The sequence below is a fragment of the Doryrhamphus excisus genome, linkage group LG3 (genome assembly GCF_037039965.1).
Source record: "Doryrhamphus excisus strain RoL-2023G ecotype Guam linkage group LG3, RoL_Dexc_Guam_v1.1, whole genome shotgun sequence".
NCBI classification, from domain to species: Eukaryota; Metazoa; Chordata; class Actinopteri; order Syngnathiformes; family Syngnathidae; genus Doryrhamphus; species Doryrhamphus excisus.
In genome coordinates this window covers 24,648,970-24,675,970 of record NC_136359.1, presented here as the reverse complement: position 1 = coordinate 24,675,970, position 27,001 = coordinate 24,648,970, and the positions used below count along the sequence as shown (strand labels likewise).

Sequence of the window (27,001 nt, the reverse complement as noted above, 5' to 3'; positions counted from 1 at the left end):
TTAAACAACAAGTTGCCAGGCGGGTTAAAACACAGTAGAATTAAGTACAATCCGTCAGAGCTAAAGTGAAAACAGCAGAAACTCTTCGGGTTGGTTGTTATGACATTTAGGTAAGACAAAAATGACACTAAGATCGTCCACCATTGCGTTGGATTTCATGTCAAATATGAATATTTTGGAATATGTTTTTCTAAAATAAACAAAACAACAGTATGTCGCAAGTGTCACACAATGCTAAACTGCAGGTGGATGGAAATACATCAAACATAACGGCAACATCACCCCGATGTCAAAACAACTGAAAACAACAACATCTCCTCCTAGCTAGTATATACCGTTTGACGCCCCCGCACAACATGAGTTGATCATGATGGCACCAAATCCTTACAATTATTTACATTTTTCCAACTGGTCTGTGATCAGCAGTGTATGGTGCTACTCTAACAAAGTGGATTACAATGAACAAACCAAATAAATCAGTAATCCCTCGTTTATCACAGTTAATTGGTTCCAGACCCGACCATAAGTGAATTTATGCAAAATAAGATTCCTTATTTAGAAAAAGGAATATTTTTCTAGTGAGCATAGAGTCCTCTCAACATGAAATAACACCCCTATAGTCTCCTTTACACTCCTATTACCCAATACAGAAGACATAGTAAGAGAAAATAAGATTTATGCTCGTGTGGATTGCTGCAACTGTATTCCGGTGGAAGTGATTTTTGGGGTTCAGAGTTGAGTTTCAGCTAGCTTGATTTGTATTGTATTGTATTGTTTTTCAGCCATTTGTATACTCGAACATGCTTAGTTTAGGCAAATAAAATACATCAAACGTACTTAAAGGTCGTGGACTCCTATAGAGCAACTACTACGATATTTCTAACGGCCTTTTAATAGCCTCGCTATTGCCAAGTGAGTCCTGGTCTCTTACCGCAGCCCCAGCTGATGCATCTCAAGGGGACAACTTTGTGTCAAAGTCATTGATTATAACACATGGAGCTGCTTTGGCTTTAATGAAGTTTGATGATAAAGCTAAAATGTGTTTTAGAGTAACGATAATGGTAGTACAAATGACTCTTCAGGGTTCAGTTCCACGGTTTTATACGGATTATGGACCACATTCCCATCGTGTTCATATGATCAAGCACTGCGTTTGAGGAATGGACAGTTATTGCTGGAGCCTATCCCAGCTGACTTCGGACAAGAGGCGGGACTCTACACCCTGGACTGACCAATCTCAGTGGAGTGGGCGTGCCCGGAGGACCAATCAGTCTCACGTTCCCCACATTGAGTAGATTCTTATCAGAATAGGAGTTGAAAAAAGACAAAGAAATTGAAGTTTACTTTAGAGCAGGGGTCTCAAACTCAATTTACCTGGGGGCCCCTGGAGCTAGGGTCCGGGCAAGGCTGGGCCGCATCAGGTTTTCTAAAAAAAAAACAACGCATTTATTAAAAACAGAAAAATATACAAACTTTTTCAGTGCTTTGGTTCCGATTTTCTACAATAAAAGCTCTGATAAAACATTCCACTGTTCTCAAATATCTTCATTTTTATTTTTCTACACAAAATAAGATGAAAAATAAATAAACAAATCAAGAATAAAGAAAATCAATCAATCAGTAATGAATAAATATAATAATAATAATAATAAAACGTCAAATAATAGAAACCACATATAGTTGGTGGTAGACAAATGATTTTTTTCATATTAAAATGAACAAAGCATTATTAGAGCCCTGTAGACATGACAAAACACGACTATAGTCACATTTATACTCTTTTTATTTACAACATATTGCGCAACTGCAGGGTCTTGAGACACATGCTAACTCGCAAACTAGAGAGCTAGCGACCTAAACGGTAGCCTTCAAGTTATTTCCTTTCAACTTAAATAGCCAAAAACTTACCACTTCCACACGGATAGGGAGGATAACTATTAACAGTTATTTAACCTTTAACATGAACATGAATCAAACGTAATAATTTTTTCTGGGTACATGATACCATACAGCATCCATATCAAACTTGCGCGGGCCGCACTAACATTAAACTTTCATATCAAGGCGGGGGGCCTCAAACTAGTGTCCTGCGGGCCACATTTGGCCCGCGGGCCGTGTGTTTGCGACCCCTGCTTTAGAGAGTTACAACAAGCAAATGTCACCGATTCAGTGGAATGGCCCACATAACACATAACTGCTGGTGAAATGCGTTAAGATGATTTAATAATGACAACTGTAGCAAATGGACCAGACGACTCGGCCCATGCAACATTCCTCAAGGTGTCAGGATAATAGCTAAAGTGAGTCATAATAATGACAGAGTATGATGGAATTCAATTTCCTGATAATTTTGTTATGACTGTAATTACGCTTGCGACCAAATAATGGATTACCTTTCCCGGAGTCCTGCTAAGAATCCCAACATTAGAGGCAAAAGAAATGACCTGACACGTCCATAATGGCTGACTCCAACTGTCATTTTTTTCATTTTTAGTGGCTGTCATTGCGTGCGCTCCTTCGGCGGGCATATCCATTACTTCATCGGGAAAACTCATAATTCATAATCTCATTAAAGTAGCTGTGAATTAAATAGGCTATGCGGTCCTTTGTGCAATTTCCTGATCAAGAGTGGCCTAGTTTTGAAAGTCAAGAACTGTCCCAAACGCTGTTGTCACTTTTCGGAAAACATGCAGCGACTTTGAAAGGACTCGTCTTTTTTTTAGGGGGGGGTACTGTTTTGAGTTTTCATTCATTTCCACAAAGCCATTATGTGTCATATCTTCTTCCATCCATCAATTTTCCTTTGCTTATCCGGGTCCGGGTCGCGGGAGCAGCAGTCTTAGTAGGGAAGCCGAGACTTCCCGGTCCCCGACCACCTCCTCCAGCTCCACCGGGAGGACACCAAGGCGTTCCCGGGCCAGCTGTGAGACATAGTCCAGCGTGTCCTAGGTCTGCCCGGAACACCTCACCAGGGAGGCGTCCGGGTATGTCCCAAGAACCAGATTTGGCCGCCTACGCACTTGCCCTTGACCGCCACCCAACACACAAAGCACCGGACCCTTATGCTTGCCCCAGTAGGTGGTGGGTCTACGAGGGGGAGATCCCGTGTGGCTTCTTCGGGCTGGGCCCGGCCGGGCTCCACGGGTGAAGGCCCGACCACCAATCGCTCGCCTGCGAGCCCCTCCCCCCGGGCCTGGCTCCAGGGTGAGGCCCCGGTATCCCACATCCGGGTGAGGTACGGTTCTGAATCACTCTTGGTCTGTCCCGTCACCTCGGACCTGTTGGGAGACCCGACCAGGGGCAGATAGCCCCAGACAACATAGCTCCTCGGATCACCCGGGCACTCAAACCCCTCCACCACGATAAGGTGGTGATTCACGGAGATACCTTCCTTTAGTGGTGGATATTCGCTCCTGCCAGCAGGGGGCAGGAGTGCCCTATACTTCAGTATTTGTACCGACTACGGTCTTCTTTGTAAAGTGGGGCCACCAACCAAATTCAGGGCAGAAGCTACAGCAGGGACAAAGCCTTCCCACCTCTTCCTCTCCAGACCCCGATGCAGACAGAGACGGTCTGCTGCTCCCAAGGTCAGCTACCCGAGGACCAGCCCCGACCACAGCCGCTCTCCTCTTTCACTGATGACCGCTGGACTAATTGGCGATGGGTTGCTTCTGTGACAGCCCCCGCGGACCACAAGAGATGCAGCTTTTTAAAGGTCCCATATGGTGACTGTCAAGAGATGGGGCTGTGTGTGTGTGTGTGTGGTGGGGGGGTTCGGGGGGGGGGGGGTCTCCATATCCTCTTTCATTAGCCTTGTCTGCTGTAATAGATTAGATGTAATGTGGTGGCAAAGTGCATATCAAAATCCCCTCTTTGGTGGTTGCCATCACAACACGTGGAAGTGGAATCATCTCTCGCTGGTTTCTATGTTCTCACTGATGGTGCGTAAATCTATTAAGGGGATTTGTTTGAAATTGAGGTCCGAGGTATCTTGAGAATTAGCTACCATAGCTTTTAGGAAATGGCCTAAAACGCTACTATTATAGAGGATGTGCATATTGTTGCTCTTGCCAAACTTCTCAGATTTTGGATCAACGTTTGCAATAATATTACATCTTTTGGACGTGAGGTGAGGGAGAAAGGGAATTTATGAAGGGAAAAGTTGTAGATTTTCGACCGATTATTATGATATCAGATGTGTCACAGTTTAACTTGTGTGTATTGCAATAAATGTCTTTTGAATGTGTAACATTTTTTCCCTTTCATTTGTCATTTAGATGTATTTTGAATTGTTTTTGGCATGTAAAACTACAATTTCTAAATTATAAACAGGTTTTGTGATACAATTTTTGTCTTTCTGCAATATATTTATTGGATTTACATATTTTTTTAAATGGGAAAATTTGATTTGCTTAGAGTATTTTTAGTTAAAGTTGGACTTCTTGAAGTGAATTAATGATGCCAACCAATTCTGTCCTACCATATACTAATACAGTTAACCCATCAAAGGGAATACAGTAAAACAACATCTGAGCGATCGTTTTCAATCAGCGGAAAATATGTTCCCACTGTAAATTATTTGTTCAAAATGTTATATATAAAATATATTTTTTTGTATAAACCTCATATCCTCTGGTAGCAGCCATTGAACTATTTCCTTAGGCGGAACTCCCAATGTGATGTTGTCATCTTACCTTTTCTAAAGGTTATCCTACTGGTGCGTATTCCAGACTGCTGCTAGAACTGGATGTATCCACCGATGTCCCTTCACCCTGGTGTTGTTTATGCGTCTCTCCTTGGTGCGTCCCCTCGGGAGTGGTCACAACAGGTTGTTGTGGTGGTTGGTGTGGCCTTTGAATGATCCTCTCGCAAAACAAAAGATTGTTCACCTGGCTGGCGGCAAAACATCATCTCAGCGGCCATTGTTCCAGTAGAAGATGACAATCGTTGGGGGATGGATTGTAAACAGATGATAGGTGATGATAGGTGACCTCCTCCTCTGTTCCGCCACAGCAGCAAGCCAGTGTGACAAACTCACCAGGGACACAGAAAGAAGGGCACTCTGCACTTTAAGTTTAGAACACAAGAGAACGTTTGGATTAAAGGTGATTAATTATCTTAGTTATTTTATGTCTGCTATATCGGATAATCGCAGTGTAAAGAGTACCTTGTGAACCTGAACAGGATTCATTCATTCATTTTCTGCCGCGGGGTCCACCCTGGACTGGTGGCCAGCCAATCACAGGGCACATAAAAGACAAACAACCATTCACACTCACATTCATACCTATGGACAATTTGGAGTGGCTAATCAACCTAGCATGTTTTTGGAATGTGGGAGGAAACCGGAGTACCCGGAGAAAACCCACGCATGCACAGGAAGAACATGTAAACCCCACACAGAGCTGTGAGGTCTGCGCGCTAACCACTCGACCACCGTGCAGCGCCTGAACAGAATGAGCAGTAGAAAACGAGTGGATGAATGTGAAGTGGTGTCCAAGAGTTTGGTGTCTTAGATAAACAAGTGCAATCAACTCACCTCTCATGAAAAGGACAAGAGTGTTTATGTCAATGAGACATGCTGAAGGTCAGGGCAAGTATTGTAGGATGGGTTATTATGAAACGCTTTCAGAGCAATTCTGCAAAGACGCAACATACTTGTTCAACTTTGGAAGAGTTTTTACGTATCTGGAAGAGTTACGTATCTAACGTGCATCATGGAAGTTGTTAAATCATAAAAAAAACACATCAGTTTGTCTGTGTAATTCTTTTTTACTGTATGCTTCAATCATCAACAATAATGCTGCAATAAATGATCAATTCAACAATATCAAGCTATATATTTCATTCACTGAATGTGACCAATATGTCAGCACTTAATCTAGACCCAGAAATTAGTCAAATATATCCATTGTAATCTTATGTTGACCATGACCAGTGGTATTGCATATAATAATAATGCATATTATAATTAGTATACAGTAGAGATCATACAGTATGTTGGATCTTGGAACTTGGCCATTTTGTTATTTTAACAGTATAAACACAGCATAATCTGTTTTTGACTGAAAAACATGCTAACCAGGGCGGACACTAACCGGGGCGGACGCTAACCAGGGCGGACGCTAACCGGGGTGGACGCTAACCAGAGCGGAGGCTATTTTTATAATCAAATATCCATTGTAATCTTATTTTGACCATGACCAGTGGTATTGCGTATAATAATGATGCATTTTATAATTAGTATACAGTGGAGATCATAAAGTATGTTGGATCTTGGAACTTGGCCATTTTGTTATTTTAACAATATAAACACAGTATAATCTGTTTTTGACTGAAAAACATGCTAACCAAGACGGAGACTAACAGGGGCGGACACTAACTGGGGCGGACGCTAACCGGGGCGGAGGCTATTTTTATGATCAAATATCCATTGTAATCTTATGTTGACCATGACCAGTGGTATTGTGTATAATAATAATGCAGATTATAATTAGTATACAGTGGAGATCATAAAGTATGTTGGATCTTGGAACTTGGCCATTTTGTTATTTTAACAATATAAACACAGCATAATCTGTTTTTGACTGAAAAACATGCTAACCGGGGCGGACGCTAACCAGGGCGGAGGCTATTTTTATGATCAAATATCCATTGTAATCTTATGTTGACCATGACCAGTGGTATTGTGTATAATAATAATGCAGATTATAATTAGTATACAGTGGAGATCATAAAGTATGTTGGATCTTGGAACTTGGCCATTTTGTTATTTTAACAATATAAACACAGCATAATCTGTTTTTGACTGAAAAACATGCTAACCGGGGCGGACACTAACCAGGGCGGAGGCTATTTTTATGATCAAATATCCATTGTAATCTTATTTTGACCATGACCAGTGGTACTGCGTATAATAATAATGCAGATTATAATTAGTATACAGTGGAGATCATAAAGTATGTTGGATCTTGGAACTTGGCCATTTTGTTATTTTAACAATATAAACACAGCATAATCTGTTTTTGACTGAAAAAGACGCTAACCGGGGCGGACACTAACCGGCGCAGATGCTAACCGGGGCGGAGGCTATTTTTATGATCAAATATCCATTGTAATCTTATTTTGACCATGACCAGTGGTATTGCGTATAATAATAATGCATATTATAATTAGTATACAGTGGAGATCATACAGTATGTTGGATCTTGGAACTTGGCCATTTTGTTATTTTAACAGTAAAAACACAGCATAATCTGTTTTTGACTGAAAAACATGCGGGGCGGACACTAACCGGGGCGGATGGTAACCGGGGCGGAGGCTATTTTTATGAGCTGTCTTGGTCTCTGACAGTCTAATTTGAATTGCTGGTCCTTGTCACTGTATTTTTTCACTTGTCTGACTTCTGTGCAGGCGGTGATAGGTTCTTTTCAGTTCTATTTGTTAGACTGAGAAGAAAACGTTATTTGTCTTCTTTACTATTGGTTTTAGTCCCCTTGACGTCATCATTGCATTGGAAGAACATTAGAATTTTTAGCGCTTGCGTTGTTTGGCCTTACCTTGACCATCGGTTCAAGAGCATGGTGCACTCAAATAAACCCCAAATCACTCAAAGTGCTGCACTGGAGTGCACAGCATGACTAAAATATTCTGTTCACACAACCCGCAGAGGAGTGTAGATTATTGTAATCAGCAGGACTCATTTCAAATCAGAGGAACATGTTAGTTTCCAGGGTTGTCTGAATCCTCTGGCGTGTATCATGAGACCAGGGAATGCTTCCCTACCGTCTAAGAAGTACACTCCTGAACACAATCTTAAGACTTGGGGAGAATTAACACATTTGAGGGACTGGATTGTAACCTGATTGTAAGTAGAGTGACAAAATCCAAAAAGGAGAAACCGAGAGATCAAAAATGGAAACATTTCAACTTTAAAAGACCCCCAAAAAGCATGTTCTTGTACCTACACTTTTGTACTTGGGTTTTTTGAGTAAGTAGCTATGCAAATTAAAGTGTGCTTTTGTCCCCCAACAGCAGTGCAGTCCATCAACAATGACTTACCCATCAATTGGCCCCCTAAGTTTAGTTCTTGTCGGGTTCTGGTGATGAAGAACGCAGTTTCGGGTAGTCACTGGGGTTACAAAACAAAACAATATGCGTTCAGAAGAGTAATACTGTGTTACAAAAATGCCTCTTCAATGAAAATCAGACCTCCCAAATTTCTCTATGCAGACAAAAAACGACACACAGACACGTCCAATCGAAATTCAAACTGAGATCTTCCACATCTCCTGGTTGTTGGCCAGTATTCTGACCACTATTCCACCCTGCAGCCTAGGATCAAAATTTCAGAAAAAAAGATATATATTGAAATTTGCAATTGTGATGGTTTATTGACTTAAGAAAGGAGGCCATGATGACCTGTCATATTGTGCCTCGGATTAGAACGTTGGATTCTAAGAGTTTTTTTCAACCGGTGAGTTGTTTTCAAATTCTATTCATCATTTACTCATTCTGTTTATTATTTTTAGCCTCGATCTAAGAATACTAAAGAGATAATAGGAGTTCAAGTAGCAATCATGCTGCTTGGTCATCCTGCTTATCCTCGACAAAAGGGTAAGCGGACACAGGAGCCCCAACAATTGAGCAGTGGTACTTCAATGGGTGTCACAGCAGGGTCAGGGTAACTGTAGAATGTGCATTCAGTTCGAACACCAGTTAGAACACCAGTCATATCCGTCAATCCATAATATTGCTAACAAAAACCACAGCACAGAATCCGCGTTATTGAAAGTAAACAATGGTATTCTCGCAGCCTCGATGCTAAAAAGTCTGCTTTTAATACCGGGGACCACTCAGTCCTCATCTCCCGCTTGGAACACTGCGTTGGCTGTGTTCTGTGGATGTGGTTCTGTGCTTAAATGACTTATGTTGTGTCTCACTAACAGGACTTTTCCTCCAAAACCACTCCCTTCTCGTGTGGCGTACCTCAAGGTTCCATCCTTGGGCTTACCTTATTTTAACTATACATGCTACCATTAGGATTCATGATCTCTGCGTATAATATCCAGTTTCATTTCTATACCGATGATGTACAGCTCTATATACCAGTAGCTGCCTGCACGGCATCAAACAATGACTCAGAATTGACTTCACTTAAATCAAGGGTCTCAAACTCAATTTACCTGGGGGCCACTGGAGCTAGGGTCTGGGCAAGGCTGGGCCGCATCAGGTTTTCTAAAAAAAAACAAAAAAAACGCATTTATTAAAAACAGAAAAATATACAAACTTTTTCAGTGCTTTGATTCCAATTTTCTACAAGAAAAGCTCTGATAAAACATTCCACTGTTCTCAAATATCTTAATTTGTATTTTTCTGCATAAAATAAGATGAAAAATAAATAAACCAATCAAGAATAAAGAAATTAAAATGAATCAGTAATAAACAAATATAATAATAATAATAAAAAGTTAAGAAACCACATATAGTTGGTGGGTAGACAAATGATTTTTTTCAGATTAAAATGAACAAAGCATTATTAGAGCCCTGTAGACATGACAAAACACGACTATAGTCACATTTATACTCTTTTTATTTACAACATATTGCGCAACTGCAGGGTCTTGAGACACATGCTAACTCGCAAACTAGAGAGCTAGCGACCTAAACGGTAGCGTTCAAGTTATTTCCTTTAAACTTAAATAGCCAAAAACTTACCACTTCCACACGGATAGGGAGGATAACTATTAACAGTTATTTAACCTTTAACATGAATCAAACGTAATAATTTTTTCTGGGTACATGATACCATACAGCATCCATATTAAACTTTCATATCAAGGCGGGGGGCTCAAACTAGTGTCCTGCGGGCCACATTTGGCCCGCGGGCCGCGTGTTTGGGACCCCTGACTTAAATGAAGGAAAAACGTAAATTTGATAAGCAAATTAGTTCTGTGGTCAGAGAAAGGTTTTTTTTCCCCTTCAGCCCCTGACAAAGGTAAAGCCCTTTTTATCCAAGGCAGATATTGAAAAAGCGATTCATACTCCATCAGCTCGAGGCTTGATTATTGCAATGCCCTCTACTTTGGAATAAATCAGTCCCTCCTCTGCAGGCTCCAGTTGATTCAAAACGTGGCCGCTCGCCTCCTTACTAATTCTCCAAAACACTTCCGATCCTCTGTTCTCTGCATTGGCGCCTGGTTCAGTTTAGAAACCATTTTAAAGTCCTTTTATTTGTTTTCAAGGCCATTAATGGCCTCGCTCCAAAATACTTGGCTGAGCTTTTAAGTGTCGGTCCAACACACAACGCTGGAAGTCGCCATGATGAAATACAAATAATGGGGGGATCACATTATTGCGTGTTTGCCCCCCCAGCTTTGGAACTCCCTTCCAGCGACTCTAAGTGTCAGTTTTGAAATTTCATTTAACAACTCATTTATTCAGACTGGCTTTTGACATGATGATTATAGCTATTTTAGATATATTTTAGTTGTTTTGATCTTATTTGATTCTTATTTATGACCAGTTGAATAATAACGAGGGATGAGCCGGACTTAGATGAAGAACCCAAATCCCCATTCTCCCACCATAAACATGTTAAGTAGTTTTCTTCCATGAAATTGGCCAACCATCTGTTCCACATCGCAGATAACAGATAATCGGGTCTTTGTAAAAACAGTACAGAACTCCCACCAAGCTATTTGTGAGTTCTGGTGAGTTCCGTCAAGGGTTTGCAATTTCTCTAGGTGGCCCTCCTTCTCTAGGGTGGCAGCTTCTTACCTTCTCACTGAAGATGTATTGGAACTTGATGTGCACTTTGAGCGTGAACATGAAGCGTCTGGCCAAAGATTTTGTCCAACAATCTTGGTGACTGACACACAGTTATCCAGTTTACGATCAATCTCATGATCTGTGCTGCCAGTCCGTCTGTATTCCTTACACACGATACTCAGCTCAAACTGTTCCTTTTGAACAGTATTCTAGTATTTTCTCGGATCTCACTTAAATCATGTTTTTTTTCTGTGTGTGGGTCCATTCTTAAATTTAAAAAGGTTAGAATTGGTTAGAATATACAGTAAAGTCTCGTTATATCGATATTCTCGGGAGTCGGAAAAAATACCGATATAACCGGACTATCCATATATCCGATCCTGCGCCGAACTGCATTAAAAGTGGGCAATAATGCACTCGACATTGTTCTATAGTATAGAACAATATTAAGTATAGTATAGAACAATGTCGAGCAGCAATGTCGAGCAGCTTAAATCAATCTTTGCTTAAGGATTTCAATACCAAAAAAAGAACACGGCGAACGGCTGCTTCCAGTCAGAGCGCAGCACACACACCGATTCCCGCACTTCCTGGTTCACAGGTCATGCTCAACCCGCCCCACATAGCTGGCCAAACACATGCCTGCAACAGAAGAACCAACGAACGCCAGCATGTACATATGAAAAACAGTGATTATTGCAAGCGATAAAAAGATATCTGAATACAACACAATTAAATACATGTATTTGTACGCTTGTGTCTTCGTTGGAATAGGTGTGTATGCTATGGCAGTTGGTTCTTCTGTTGCAGGCATGTGTTTGGCCAGCTACGTGGGGCGGGTTGAGCATGACCTGTGAACCAGGCAGTGCGGGAATCGGTGTGTGTGCTGCGCTCTGGTGGTGGAAGTGTGAAAAATAAAGTTGACTGGAAGCAGCCGTTCGCCGTGTTCTTTTTTGGTATTGAAATCCTTAAGCAAAGATTGATTTAAGCTGCTTTTGTATCGATATAAGCAGACCAAATTGGCTGGCGGGAGATGAAAAGGGCATCGTAGTAACCGGATTATCATAATAACCGGGTATCGTACTAACGGAACTAATTATATCATAAAAGACTAGAAATTTGCCGGGAAATGAAAATAGTATCGTAATAAGTAGTAATTCGTTATAACCGATATCGATATAACGAGACTTTACTGTACTTTCTTAATATAAGACAAAGGGTCAGGCAAAATGATCTGACACATTTGTAGGTTAAATAAAAGGCAAATAAGTAAAGAAACAAAAATGAAAAAAAAAAAACAGAAAAGTACAGAAAAGTTCCTGCGACTTATACTCCAGAGCGACTTATAAATGAAAAAACTGTTTATGTTCCATAAACACTGGACACCTTTTCAACTTGCCTTGGTCGAGTAGTTTGTAAAATAAATTACCTGCAAAAAATGCGACTTATACTCCAGTGCGACTTATGTATGTTTTTTTCTTCCTAATTATGCATTTTTGGCATTTTGCGACTTATACTCCGGAGTGATTTATAGTCCAGAAAATACGTTAATTCTTCATGGGAAATCGACAAACGAGGCTTTGAAAATCATGGCTCACTTTTTGCCTGAATGATGCGAGGCTTGATACACGCTTCACTTAGAAAAAAGTATAGCACAAAAAGCAAAGGCTAAATGCCTCCATCGCTTTCTTTGGTTAAGAAACAACAACCTAAATGTGTTTTTAGGTATTAGCAGATCATAGTTGCAGGTTCGGATTTAACTTTCCTTCCTCCCATCAAACATCTACTGCCTTCTTTTTCATCCCAGATTCTGCAGGAAATCTGCACTGCCGCTGCTTCTTTGAAAAAATTTGTCAACATTAAAAGAGGCTTTGACCCTTTTTGTTCTGATTCGTGAGGAGCTTCATAAAAGGTACTGTGGCAGGTAGGCAGAAGGTATTTCATTAAGATGCGCTTATTTCCTAATACCTGCTAGGAGTATGGTATCGTCACTTTTTTTACATTTGCATATAAATGCTTTCGATTTTACTTTTGTATTTTGCAGAGGATTTATTTGAAGTGGTTCGGCATACAGATTTAAAAGGTCTCACTCTATTATACTATTGCTTTCATCAACATCAAAAAACCCAAACACGACTCAATAACATGTTAAGCAAGCTGCTGCTAGTGGCACAAATGTACTTTGCATGTGTATGTATCTTTACGTTCTAGGTGGAAATATAATTCTGTTCATTAAGAACATTCATGCAAGATGCTGAGGACAAGCACCACTTCCTCTCAACTCAAGAAGTTTCTCCTCAAATGTAACCTTAACCAAAACCAGAAGAATAGCTCACATTTCACCCGTACGAGGCTCACTGCATTGGTTAAGTGATATGACAGCAGAAAAAATTATGCAAATGTGTATGCTTTTGAGCTCATATTGTTTTGAGAAGCCAAACTATTTACTTAACTGGCCCCAGTAACTAGCTGGAACTACTTTCCTCAGCACCGAAATCTGACCAGAACTCGGCTCAGGACACGATGTGGGGAGTGAGTCGCTGTTGACGGACTGCTTATGGGGGTGTCAAAAATTCTGAACTATCCCTTTAAATGAAATTCAGTGTCCAGGTTGCTTTGGTCTCCAACGTTCATCGGCATTAAAGCGGTCAACTATTTTATTTATGACTGGTTATGATTGGAGTAGCCTGTGGCAAGTTCAATACCAGACGCATCATTTTATTGGCAACCGTACATAACACAACAAATATAGGATTTGTCACCACATGCCGATCGCTTTTTTTTTTTTTTTTGATCAGAAATCAGACAATATTGGTCGGTGATCAACCGGAGCATCCATACCATAAGATTGGTCTGATAATATTTAATTATTTTGCCACAACGAACAACAAACATTTTTGTAGAAGAGTAAAAATGCAAAAATATCATGAAAATTACTTTGCATTTTGGAAGATGGCAAATTTTCTCATTAAAGTTTTAGATAGGGAGCTGCGTAAAAAAAGTAAATTTGAAATCAGTGTGTGGCAAGTCTACAGATCAGTCGGTCTTGCAGCTACATTTTGCCACGGTCATGGTAAATTAGTTGTAACCCACTTTTGTAGATGTCAGAGGAAGCATTTTCCAACCAAAATATAAAATATAATCGGCTGTTTGTCCACTTTTTAAACGTGAAAAGGCCTCATAACTCGGCGCCACTGTATAAGATATATAAGATGAAGCAAACGCTGTCATCGTGTGGAGAAGGACCGTTCGTTTATGGATGTATTTACTTACAGACCGCTTAATCTCATCAATTAGTCAACACTGAATATTCCCCTCCCCCCCGACCCAAACACGTTGAAATGGTTATAAACGATGATAAATATATTTTATATAAGAAGAGCCACAATCGCAATGTCATCTGCAAATTGGAGGATATGAAGTTTGGCACTCATTAGTGTAAGACATATAAAAGAGGGGAGAGGACGCATCCCTGCGGTGACCCAGTGGAAGAAAAAGGAAAATCAGATAAAACACTGTTTACTCACACACGCTGCGACCTCCCAGATATGAGGCCGGGCTCAATGCTGCGGATGCTGTTCAGTAGGGATGAGCTCATTATGAGCTCATGATACTCATTATAAACTAGTATCCGTTACTGATAATGTATTTTTAACTATTATGAATATGAAGCAAGTACATCTGTCAGTTATCCAAGAATTATTGTTTGGATGTAGTGAAATAAATTTTTGGGGGAATGATCAGGCTTTCACAAAAGTAACATATGAACAAACCGTTTCTTGACAGTTCATCCAAATTGGCACAAGCTTCTTGAAAAATGTACAGTGAGAACATTCCTGGAGACACGGAATTGACTCCTTCGATCAAACCGGAATCGATCTACGTTCTGGTTTGTCTCTTTGTTTATGTGACTGAATAAAATAAACCGCATACTCTCGAGTGGAGCTCTATGGAGGGATTTAGGTTGTGGCAATAAGCTGAATAGTCGGTCAACTTTGAGATTCCACAAGCTACCGACAAAACAACGGGACAGACCGAAGCATTGGGTACCGACTCGCAACTTCGACCCGAAGAGTTTGTTTTTTTTACCTGACTATTTTGAACTTACTAGCTCGGCAGGGAGCACACACATGTGCTGGAAGATACAGCTACTCCATCAGTCGGCATGTTTGATGTTTTGATTCACGGTGCTGACACAATGGCATTTTGGGGCTCTAACAATTTATATAGGATCTTAATTCTAACCACTAACCAAGACGCTAACCAAGGTTCCATAGGTTGGGGGTTACGGTACATACGTATATACAGCGAATCCGTCACGGTCCGGGATTTTTGTTAAAAATAAATGTTTATTTCGATCTCTTCAAACAATAATTTTCGAAGCAAAGGTGAGAAAAATACACAGAGAAATGGAAGCGCTAGATTTTGTAGCTTGTGCAAAATCAGCACTTGGTATTGGATCTAATGGGTGGTGTTTCATTGTGACCACTTCAAATTGTCACAGCAATGTGATTCACTCACCTGTGCCATCGTTTGATTGGCTGCCGCTAATAAAATACTCGTTTAGGAGGCACTGGTTCATCACTTTTTGCTGTTTTCCTTCACAAGTTGTTGAAGAATTAGACCATGTTGGCAGGGACGCCATGATAGATGTTTTCCTAGTCAAACCATCGCTGATTGGTTGATCGCGAACAAGAACGGGTGTGGGTAAAACGCAGACCGCTGACTAAATAAACGATTCTGATTGGTCCATTTCAAGATTTGCAAGGATTGGTTTGCAAATTAGCACCAGAATTACGCAGTCCGTGTTTTACCAACACCCAACAAGAACCGCTTTAAAAAAAACTCTTGGCAGTACGGCATGCTAAAGTGTACTTGCCCGACGGGAATATCACTGATTGGATTTACTTGCCCCAATTTTATTTTTAACTTGCCCCTGGCCATCGGTACATCGTTATTGCCGAGCCCTGATGTGTAAAGTCCATTATATGGTAATTTGATTGTGTGTTTAGATAGAAATGTGTATACATAAACACATCGTACATATTATAATTGTATACATTTTGCATACCATATTCACTTCCAAAGAGGAAATGGTCTTTTTCCAACAACAGTGAAGTCGTTTGAATGTCGCCGAGTGAGGAAAGGATATTCTTACGCACCAGGATGGTTCATAGATCAATACCCGCACTCAGTGGATGTGCTCAAATGAATCAGCGAGAGTCTCCGTGATGCATTACTTCACCCAACATAGTCTCCTGTGAGACGGTGATGCAGTATATGGACACGGTGCTCTTTTGGGTCATCACCCACTGGAGGTAAAGTTGCCAGCCTGGGATATAAAGTGACCGAGTCCCAGAGTCTATGAAGGCTGATATAAAGTATTTCATGTACGCATACCTGTATCTCTCCTGTTTGATATTCCACAGCGACACAAATGACGTGTGGGTGTTTGGGGCTTTGTCAACCTACAATGTCTAGTATTTGTTATGTATTCTAGTAAGAGCACAATGACTCCCCCACAATACAACAAAAGGTACTTTTGTACCCATTGTTGTGGCGGTAAAGCTTTTTTGAAGTCAGTGAAATCAATCACACTGTAGTAGATAATTTGACACAGAATGGTTTGAAACCGGTTGTCCGTCCAAAGACCAACATCATGCCACAACTTTGTCCATTTTCCAAAAAAAACATTAAAACCATCTTACCTTTTGAGCTGAATAGCTCTTCCTTTTGTTGCTTTTGTTGCTTGCCCATCGCTGTCCGCACTGACGGCCCCTGATTCATATGTGCAGCTTGATTTTATCGAGTCTGAAAAGCAGAACAAAATCATATGAAATTTTGACCATGCGGCTTGAGCACGTACAAAGGCTGCATGGGTTCACGTGTCACGTACAGTAGATGATGATGTGCACGTGAGAGTGAGTGCTTGTCTGTCTGTGTTTGTGTCCCGTGTGACAAATCAATACAACCTGAAAAGATGGCTTGTAGAGAAAATGGCCGAGTATACTAACATGTTAGGAAATCACATATTCTAGAAGGGGGGCAGGAATCTCGCCCTCCTAATGTTTTTGAATAGCGGCAGTGAAGAGCAGACTCCCATGCCTACACAACCAAGGCTATTTGACTCAGGGGATAAGCATGTGGAGGACTTGTTTTCAAAAGAAGAGGCCTCTAACCTTGAACAGATGAAATGAAATGGTATAATTAAATATTTTTAAGTGCAATAACTAACCATAATTTTTCTGACAGATTCATATTGGACTTCTACAGATACCAACTTATGAATGGCAATGAATCGATTGATTGATCTTTGGGAATTATTATGTACAAATTTATTGACTGTATCATTCCCTTATGTGCTATATACAGTAAACCTCGGATATATCGGACTCGGATATATCGGAAATTCGCTCACAACGGACAGATAAAAAAGAACCGATTTTTCTGTGATGCATTTCCAATAAAAATTAATTGCATATATCGGATTTTTTATAACGGATTTCGCCTATTTCAGACAAAATCTCCAGTCCCGTTCCAATTTCCCTCGCATATATCGGATGGCTGCATCGTGGCACGCCTAGCTTAATTAACAATTTGTTATGCTCAGAGTCCAATAAAGTTAAATTCTCATTACCTTACGTCTCTTTTCATTGCCCAGTCCAGGTACATTGGAAACATAGTCAAGGAAGTGCCTTTTTATAACGGATAAAATCCGATTTACGTTGCGTAAAACGGACATTTTCCGGTATACGCATATAATGGATTTCGCTTATAACGGACAAAACCAGTGGGAACAATTGAATCCGATATATCCGAGGTTTACTGTAGTATAAAACACATACAGGAAGAAAATTGAGCTGCACAACAGTTCGATGTGACTCATGGAACAATACTGACTGTTGTCACTCACACCAGCTTTACGCTCACTTTAACACAAAATTTACTTTCACTTTAGAGGTACACAAGTTTGTTTCAACTTTCTAGAGGGGTACAACAACTGCTATATATACATTCTATGTATTTTAATTTGAGCTCTTCCTCGACTTTCCTCACTGATGACACTGAGTCCAGTACTGTAACCAAAAATATTGCTCTTATTTTTTGGCAACGTGGTCCATTTCCATTGGAGGCCCAAAAAGACGAACTACGTTAAAAAACGCTTTTACTCATGTTTTAAGTGTGTATTAACGAATGAATGTTGTATTTTGGTGTGTCTTCTACTCTGTTACTTGCTTTATTCAACTCCATTCTTCTGTTAATTGTCTTTGAGTATTTTGAAAAGCGCTATACAAATAAAATGTATTATTATTATTATTGTTATATTTTTCTTCCATGTTGTCACTGGGCGCTGCAAAAAATTCCTCATGTTAAAGCCGTGCAGTGTTTTATAATTAATTTGTTAACGACTGAGCGGTCTGTTGAGTAAATACTTACACGTACAAACGTTCCTCGTAATTGCGATGACAGCATTTCATTCTTATATATACGCCGCGACGCACGTTGTCATCAACTGGGCTTGTTTACAATTTATCATTCATCTTGATAAGTAATTTTTTTTTTTTATCATTGGAAGAATCATCTATACTATGTACACTGGAACATAAAAATACTGTGTATTTACTTTCACTTTCTTCAGTTTATGACCTCAAGAACGGCATGACGTCAATTATGGCCTACAATAACAACTATGTCACTAACTGTGTTGTTGATGTATGCCGCTGTTTGTATTTCAAGAAGGTTGGCTGGTGGTTTTCAAAAGTAGTCTGGAGTTGCCGGGGTTATTGTCAATGAGTTTTTGGAGTAGTGCACCGATCTGGCCTTGAACAATGCTCTGCAGTATGCTTTGTAATGTGTCTGGTTAGCCAATTCATGGCCATAGCCGGTTCGCTTCAACTGCTTAAATTTGGATAAATGGAGCCTGGTTTGCACGTCATGCACATGGAGATCAGTTTTGTGGCAGTGACGACCAGGTCCAGTGTGTGCCCGCTGTTGTGTGTTGAGACGCAAACAATACGCCAGAGTCTGGGAACAAAAATAATAATTGCAACTAGCTGAGATTATGGTCTGCTTCCTGACTCCGAGCACCGAACCGCCACAAAACTCACCAGTTCATGGGCGCCATCTCAGTTGTCCAAGTCTTCACCCATGCAGAAACAGCAGTACCGGGAACAGATGCAGAAAGGACAACATTGTGGGTGCAAACGGACAATAAGGTGTTGCACATGTTGCACAGACTATGTCTATGTGCCTCAGGATCCGCATAGGAGGAACTGGATGAAGCCGCCGAGGAGAGGGACGCCTGGGCTTTTCATCTTGGCTGCTGCCCCTGTGACCGGTCCCTGGATAAGCAGAAGAAAATGGATGGATGGCTTTGCAAGATCAACAGTCATCCACTATTTTGGTAGTGGTCACATTGGTGGGCACGTTGTCCAGTGCACCCAGGTCATTTTAAATCTCAGGGCATTGAATCGATTGCAACTCGGCTGTCGATTCAATGCCCTGAGAACACTGACTGAACATGCATTTTTAATAATGTACTTTTAAAAAATGCATAATTTATAATAAATTATGAATATTATTGCTTAAATTGTAAATGGATGTTGCAAAAAATGAACAGCTTTCCCTAGCCTTGAGACAATGTACTGTATATCGCAGCTTTCAATCTGTTAGTAGCAGTAATCAATCTAGTTGCAACTGAACTCAATGATGCCAAGATGGGGATTATATACGCAGTATTTTACAGGGAAGTACCAAGAACATTTCCTGGAGAAGAAGAGGGTGCGTGTATTTCGTATACAGATAAAAAGGTAAGGACAACATAAATAAATTGGACTAAAAACAGTTTGAAAACATGTTTTTTCTTGATTAACCACTTAATGTTTAACCTGCACTAACACAAAAAAACAGCCACAAACCGCATAAGTCATCACTGTTACTCATGATAATGGGCTTGGCGAGCTACTACAGGCTGTATGTTCAGAATTTCTCCCACACAATTGAAGGCACCAATCTGACACGAAACACAAGACAAGCCATTGGAAAAAGAAGAAGTGGACCATCACATAAACCAATTGTGTGGACAGGGACGCATCACCACGTGTGGTTGAACCACCCATCCTTGTGTCCCCAGGCTTATCACAACCATTTTTTCTCCAGACAGATGCTTCAAATCAAGACCTCTGGACCGTCCTTTATCAATGACAAAGATAGCAAGCCGGCGTATGACGGCTCTCAAACACTGACTGTTGCTGAACACGATTACCTTTTCCATCCAGGAAGGTTGTCACATAAAAAAATCTGATATTAATTACTGTGCCCCCACATCTTGACATGAAAGTTTAATGTTAGTTTGATATGGATGCTGTATGGTATCATGTACCCAGAAAAAATGATTAAGTTTGATTCATGTTCATGTTAAAGGTTAAATAACTGTTAATAGTTATCCTCCCTACCCGTGTGGAAGTGGTAAGTTTTTGGCTATTTAAGTTTAAAGGAAATAACTTGAAGGCTACCGTTTAGGTCGCTAGCGCTCTAGTTTGCGAGTTAGCATGTGTCTCAAGACCCTGCAGTTGCGCAATATGTTGTAAATAAAAAGAGTATAAATGTGACTATAGTCGTGTTTTGTCATGTCTACAGGGCTCTAATAATGCTTTGTTCATTTTAATCTGAAAAAAATCATTTGTCTACCCAACAACTATATGTGCTTTCTTAAGTTTTTATTATTTGCCGTTTTATTATTATTATTATTATATTTATTTATTACTTATTGATTGGTTTTCTTTATTCTTGATTTGTTTATTTATTTTTCATCTTATTTTGTGCAAAAAAATAAAAATTAAGATATTTGAGAACAGTGGAATGTTTTATCAGAGCTTTTATTGTAGAAAATTGGAACCAAAGCACTGAAAAAGTTTGTATATTTTTCTGTTTTTAATAAATGTGTTATTTTTTTTTTTGGAAAACCTGATGCGGCCCAGCCTTGCCCAGACCCCAGCTCCAGTGGCCCCCAGGTAAATTGAGTTTGAGACCACTAATCTAAGTAAAGAAAATGTTAATGCAGAAAGCCTGTCATTAAATTAAATGGTGGAACAGCATATTAGCGTATTAGCGTGTAAATGTCAGCATGTTTTTTGTTTAGCGTAATAAATTTACATCAAATCTTTTCTCTGATTTCCATACATTTTCAGGTTATCTTACAATATGGTACACGTCTTGTCATGTTAGTAATACTACAGCAACTGCCTTCTTAATGGATTTTTATCACAAAATGTTCTCATTAGCAGCTTACTAAAACATACAAACAGGAAGCGGAAGCCAGCCTTTTTATGTCATCAGCAGCTGAAGTTCCGTAGTTCTTTGCTAACTAACACAGTTATGCGGCAGGTTTTCTGCATGTCAAACTATAATTGTAAAATGATAAAAACGTGTTTTTACATTCAGTTTGGATAAATGGATAAATTCTATTGACATTATTTCTTACGGGAAAATTCATTTGGTTAGAGTATGTTTTGGTTCTTGAACGAATGAATGACGCTAACCAAGGTACCACTGTACTATGAGGAGGTGACACCAGATTGTGATGTAGCAACAGCCCGAGCTGTTCAAGACTATGGATCTCATGGCGCACAGCCATAACTGAAGATAAATTCAAAGAACAAACAAAGAACAGTGCAAATTGAAAGACGGTAAGCCCGAACTTGGTTCCTTCAGTATGCAAAGCAAGAACCTGTGGTGTGAACGATAAACGAAAAGGGTGTTCTTTAAAGAAAGTATATCAAATATATCTTTCCGTCATTTGATCGCAACAATATATTTGACAAATAACTTTGTAGCCTCAAAGGGTTCTACTTGTTCTTTATCTTTGGGCTTTTCCCTTCAGGGGTCGCCACAGCAAATCAATCTCCTACTACCCTCATGTCCTCCTTCACTACATCCATAAACCTCCTCTTTGGTCTTCCTCTACTCCTCCTACCTGGCAGCATCCTTCTACCAATATATTCACTCTCTCCTCTGGACATGTCCCAACCATCTCAGTCTGGCCTAAAGGACTTCCTCTCCAAGGCCTCTAACATGTAATGTCCCTCTGGTACTCGTTCCTGATCCTATCCATCATGGTCACTCCCAATGAGAACCTCAGAATCCGCATCTCTGCTACCTCCAGTTCTGCTTCCTGTGTTTTCCTCAGTGGCACTGTCTGTGGACCAAACAACATGGCTGGTTTCACCACAGTTTTATAGCCTCAAAGGATTGCAGAAGAATAATTTGATAAAGTGCAAACCTTTCCTGACACAAACACCTCTAGCCTTAAAAAACACACACACTCTAATCCTGCAAATTGTAACTCTCCACCTGCAGATGCGTGTGTACATGGGTACAACGCCGCTCGTAAAGAAGATGACATTTTAGATCCGTTGTCGACTAATCCATCAGGGTAAGGACACTACATGATCGGTGAACTTGGAACTTTGAGGGAGATTGAGGGAGGTTTTAGAAATGCCACAAGTAATGAAAGATTCCACATAAAGCGACATACAGTATCGCCTCTTGTACTTGGACAATCACATCGCCGGAGATCAAATGCAGTGCCTGGCAACCCCCGAAAGATATGCTGATCTTACAACTGTGAACATGCATACTTTTTGTTCACATAATTATGCATCGTCTCACTACAAACATCATAGAGGCAGGAGGTGTTCAGGGCACGGTCAGATGGCAGGAGACCTCAGGGAAGACCCAGGACACGTTGGAAAAACTGTCAAGTAGTGGGCTTCCCTGCTTAGGCAGAAGAAAATGGATGGATGGAACCTTCTAGTTTTAATACTTGACACCTGAGAACATTTACATTGGTAGAAATGTATCCAACAGCCGTACTTTAGTTCTATATACACAGTCAAAGGCATGTGTGGTTGTGTGTGTGCTTTATTTGAAGATAATGAATTAACAAAATCAATCTCAATAATTAAAGACAGTCATTATTGCTGTTCAAATATACTGTGCCTTTTGTTGGACCAGATTGAATTAAACTAAATTAGCTTCTTGAAAACAGGGCTTTAATCAACCGGATCTTCTTATTCAAATTTATATGCAAACATCTTAATTAAAATAACCTTATCTTCAGAAACGATGACCACTTCTCCCACTAATGCTCTGCTTGCGGAAATTCAATATTGTAATTGGGGGGGGGGTGTAAAATGTTGCGCAAATTGACTCATTTATGTGTAGCATAATCAAAATCCTGTTATTGCAAACAATACAAATTCAATGTATAAACAAACAGTTACCCGGGTTAAATACCGTATGATTGAGTCCAAGTTCACTTTTGGTTTGTTTTGAAGGAACCTGATCTCGATAATAGGTGCTCGTGAAGTAAACACTGATGTAAATCTCGGCGACAGTGAAGATGAACTGCTGCTCTCTTAAAATAAGACGGCTGTACTTTTAGAGAATGATAGCATGTGTGTGGGAGATGATTCATACAATTTAATCAGTCTGCAGCATGATGCAAAAGTGCTCTTGACAGAATTAAACGGGCAATACTTCACATAACACATAACGCTCTTTTCTACTGGCTTGGCTTAGATGAGCTCAAGCTTAAAATGCGATGATGAAACACTGATTCAAGTCGGTAAGGAATGATTTAAGGTGATGACAGTAAACTGTACAATCACATAAGTTATATTCAATGCTGCCTCGTTTGCTTGGACTGGTGAGATTTAGCTCGGGAATAAAATAGCAAAGTGCATTGGGTGTTTTTTTTAATTTATTTTAGTGCCATCCATCCACTTTCTATGCCGCTTACCCTTACGAGGGTCGCGGGTATGCTGGAGCCTATCCTAGCTAAGGTGAATTAATGTCAGATACGCTGTGTCGAGCTGCCATGGAGAACCAGAGTGGACAACTGGAAGACATGACAATTTTGTAGACCGGGCGTAGGCGCGGCGCACCTGCCTTGCGGGGTGTGGCCATCGTAGTCTGGCGCAGCGTTGCGCACCCACGCCTCCGTCCCTCCCACTGGCACAAGTGGCAAAAAGGGAGGAGAAAAGGCGTGAGAGGGTTTAACACAGTCGAGTGTAATCTGGTCTGTGGGGTCGGGTCCGGATTCTTGTTTGGTAAGGGAATCAAATACTTATTTCATTCAAAGACAAATTAAGTAGTTTAAAAAACGTCTGTTAAAATAAACTTAACAAAAATGGACTGGTTGATGCTTTTATAAAAATTAGAAATTAAAAAAAGCGTGTTTGGGGCTCATATAGTTTTTATGTGTGTGCCATTTGTGTACTCGCAAGACGAGGTCTGAAAGTAGTGTGACTGTACATTACTTTTTATGGCATTATTGAGATATATGAAAAAAATACATTTTCAGGCAAATGATCGTACACAAAATCAGCTGGCGAGCCAGTAATTATTTCCTTCACTGTAAATGAGGCGACCATGGTAATGTTCCCCTCCCCCCCAGGAGACGTGAAGGCTGGATGGGGACCCAGCAAGAGAATGATAAAAATATATTTTTTTATGAAAATACAACACTAACGATGCAAACATTGCAGAAAATACTGTATAATATTTTTTCATGACTTGCTGTTTATCCAGTTTCCTTCAGTTCATTTCATGTGCAACCGCTACTGTACTCACAGAACGCAATAAGGCACCCCCCGTAAATGTATTCCTTTCCCCGGTGGCCAGACACCGAGAGCCCAATATAAAGGATCAGCAGCCAGTTCTTATCAATTGTAGATCAAGCGGTTGCCTTATCAGTGAGCTTTGCCTTGCAACTTAGATTCACGACTATTCAATACTATCAGTCTATTTTCTTTTTACAGCGTAGACCTCATAGTGGCAAACCTTAGAAAGTATCGTCGGCCTAGACTTTAGACTTACTGTACGTTGAATTAAAGGGAACGAACAAAGCAAAATGTTGAAAAGGTCAAAAGCATATTTCCAGAGAGGAGAGATTGGCAATCAGGATCCGCGTCTGTGACATCAGAAGGTCTGCCACGTTTTTCAGAACTCTAATTAAAAATATGGATAGGTTTAATGAAACCTGCTAAATTAGAAGAAGTGATCAGTGAAAGCTGTACTTCTGTCCATGTTTCTGCTGAAGCACCATTAATTGCAGCAGGCTTTGATTATTCACAAGGGTTAATAATTAGGATGGAGTTTATGCAGGGTAATTACATGCAACTCTACCCAGCACCATTTAACTGGGGAGCAGCAATCTTTAGTACCTTAGTTACTGTACATCACGTAGACGCTCTTTTAAACCATGCTCATTTAAAATTGATTTAGAAACAGTCACCGCACAGATTGCTTTTGGTTGACATCAATCTTCCATAATTTCATAGATTCTTGTGTTGTTTGTGCTGCACGGCTATTGTAATGTTCTGTTGACTGGGCGTAGCGGTCCACAGTGAAGACTACAAAACAGGCCATTTCTCTATGAAGACATTAGTGTCTCCCCTAGGTTTACAGCATTTTCATTAAAGATAAATGAATAAATAAGTAGTCTGATAATGCAATAATGCATGCTATCATGGCATCACTTCAGGTTGGATGCTTTTCACCTCCAGGTTTTGCCTCTTTGGCTTACTTAGTGGATACGTAGCTCTCCATTTCACTCCAAAGAGTCAACAAGACAAAGTGGACATCGTAAGTGTTGTCGCTGCTGCTGTTGTTGACAGATGCAAATGCACCGATAAAAGAGGTTTCGCTAGTGTTTTAAATCATCAAAATAGGGCAGGATACTGCAACTATTACATGTTATCATCAGTGTACGTCTTAATGCACGATCACAGCATGTATATCAAACCATGCGACATTTTTTTTTTTTGAGAGATTCATAGTCGAAATAGGTTGACAACCCGTTTTTTTTTTTGTGTTATAATGCACAGAAAAGGGAAAGAAATCCACGTTCATGTTATGTTTCACATAAGGATTGGGAATGATGGGCAAAATAAATTTAAAAAAGTGCCTCATAAACCCATTAAATTAACAGTTTTGCAATGTTCTCCGTTCATTGTCTACTGGTGGTTGAAAACTGTTGAATAAGTAGGGTGATAAATAAATGAGTCATTAAAAAAAATTGTAGACATAGCAACGGCACGACGCAGCGGCACCACCGCCACTTCAGAAAATCCTAGAGGAAACCTTGATTTAACACCATCAAAATATTAGCTATATTGTAATTATTTCATGAAGAACTAATGTATCTCATTTTAAAGCGCAATGGCCCTGACACTATCCACACAAACGGCCTGGCATGGTAAATAAATATTGCTATCGATCACATAGGCAATGAACAAATCTCATTTTTTATATTATTTAAGAACGATTTAAGTTATTTTTTTTTAATTAATATTAATGGAAGTGAAAAGCATGTCTTTGACAAGCACCTTTGTTTTGTTTTTGCCCGGATCCTTGTAAGATTCAGGAGCTTGGCGTCATGGTGAGTATGGAGGAGGACTCCCTTTTCCTTAAAGTGCATGCTGGTGCGGTATGAGATGATGAGGCGAAGGAGCGCTGGGGGCTGCCGATCCTCTTGAGCAGGAAGAAGAGGCCACTGCGCCTCACCAGGTTAAATGTCTTAGTGAGTTTGACGAAAGCCATGTGGAAGGGTTGACACTTTACTTGCAGTTGGTGGATGAAGAAGCTCATGACAATGGTTAATCGGAAGCAGAACCTCACTAGGCCTTGGAGAACACACTATTGGCCAGCTCTTGAAGTTCTGGGAATTGCAAAGACTTTGCTCACTCCACTGAGCAGCGAAAGTCCACAATAATTGTTGCAGGCCATGCAGACTTTGTTGTTTTTTTGTAAAGAGCGATGATCTTTACATCAAGTATGGTTTTCAGTACTTGTCCTTCTCTCTAGCACTTGATAAGGAGGTCATGGAAGGGGTGTCATTAGTGTTGTTTTGCAGCGGTTGAGGACTTTGGGAAGGAATCTGTGTTCAACAGGGGCCTTGTTGCACTTCAGGGCATTAATGGCCTTCTCCAGCCAGCTCTTCAAGGGAGAGCTCTGTGTCAAGACGGGAGGATCAGGGCAGCTGGTGAGCGCTCTGGCTGAGACAGTGTTGCAACCAGAGTAGACCCACGGGTCAAGTTTCTTGCTCTTTTCATTGATGGTGTTGTCCCTCCACAGCCTGGAGAGGGGTAGGAGTTGAAATCCTGTGGTACAGAATAAGGAAGACAATCCACGATGACTTTACATGTATTCACCATCAGGATTTATT

At 40.3% G+C, this 27,001-nt stretch overlaps 1 protein-coding gene across 2 annotated transcripts; it reads right to left on the bottom strand.

The window, feature by feature from the left end:
- Positions 1-1,116: 1,116 nt before the first annotated feature.
- LOC144898211 (uncharacterized) lies at positions 1,117-27,001 on the bottom strand. 2 transcript variants are annotated; one of them, XR_013627107.1, is made up of 7 exons: positions 26,163-27,001; positions 18,879-19,112; positions 16,479-16,581; positions 8,062-8,131; positions 4,695-5,067; positions 1,375-1,426; positions 1,117-1,298 (listed from the first exon to the last, which is right to left on the bottom strand). XR_013627107.1 is itself a non-coding variant. In XM_078789213.1 (5 exons), exons 3-5 carry the CDS (start codon positions 16,555-16,557, stop codon positions 4,908-4,910), a joined length of 309 nt encoding a protein of 102 aa, XP_078645339.1. In that variant the 5' UTR covers positions 16,558-16,581; positions 18,879-19,112; positions 26,163-27,001; the 3' UTR covers positions 4,561-4,907. The 2 variants fall into 2 exon arrangements, 1 of the variants encoding a protein (XP_078645339.1); XM_078789213.1 differs by lacking the exons at positions 1,117-1,298; positions 1,375-1,426 and having other exon boundaries at positions 4,561-5,067.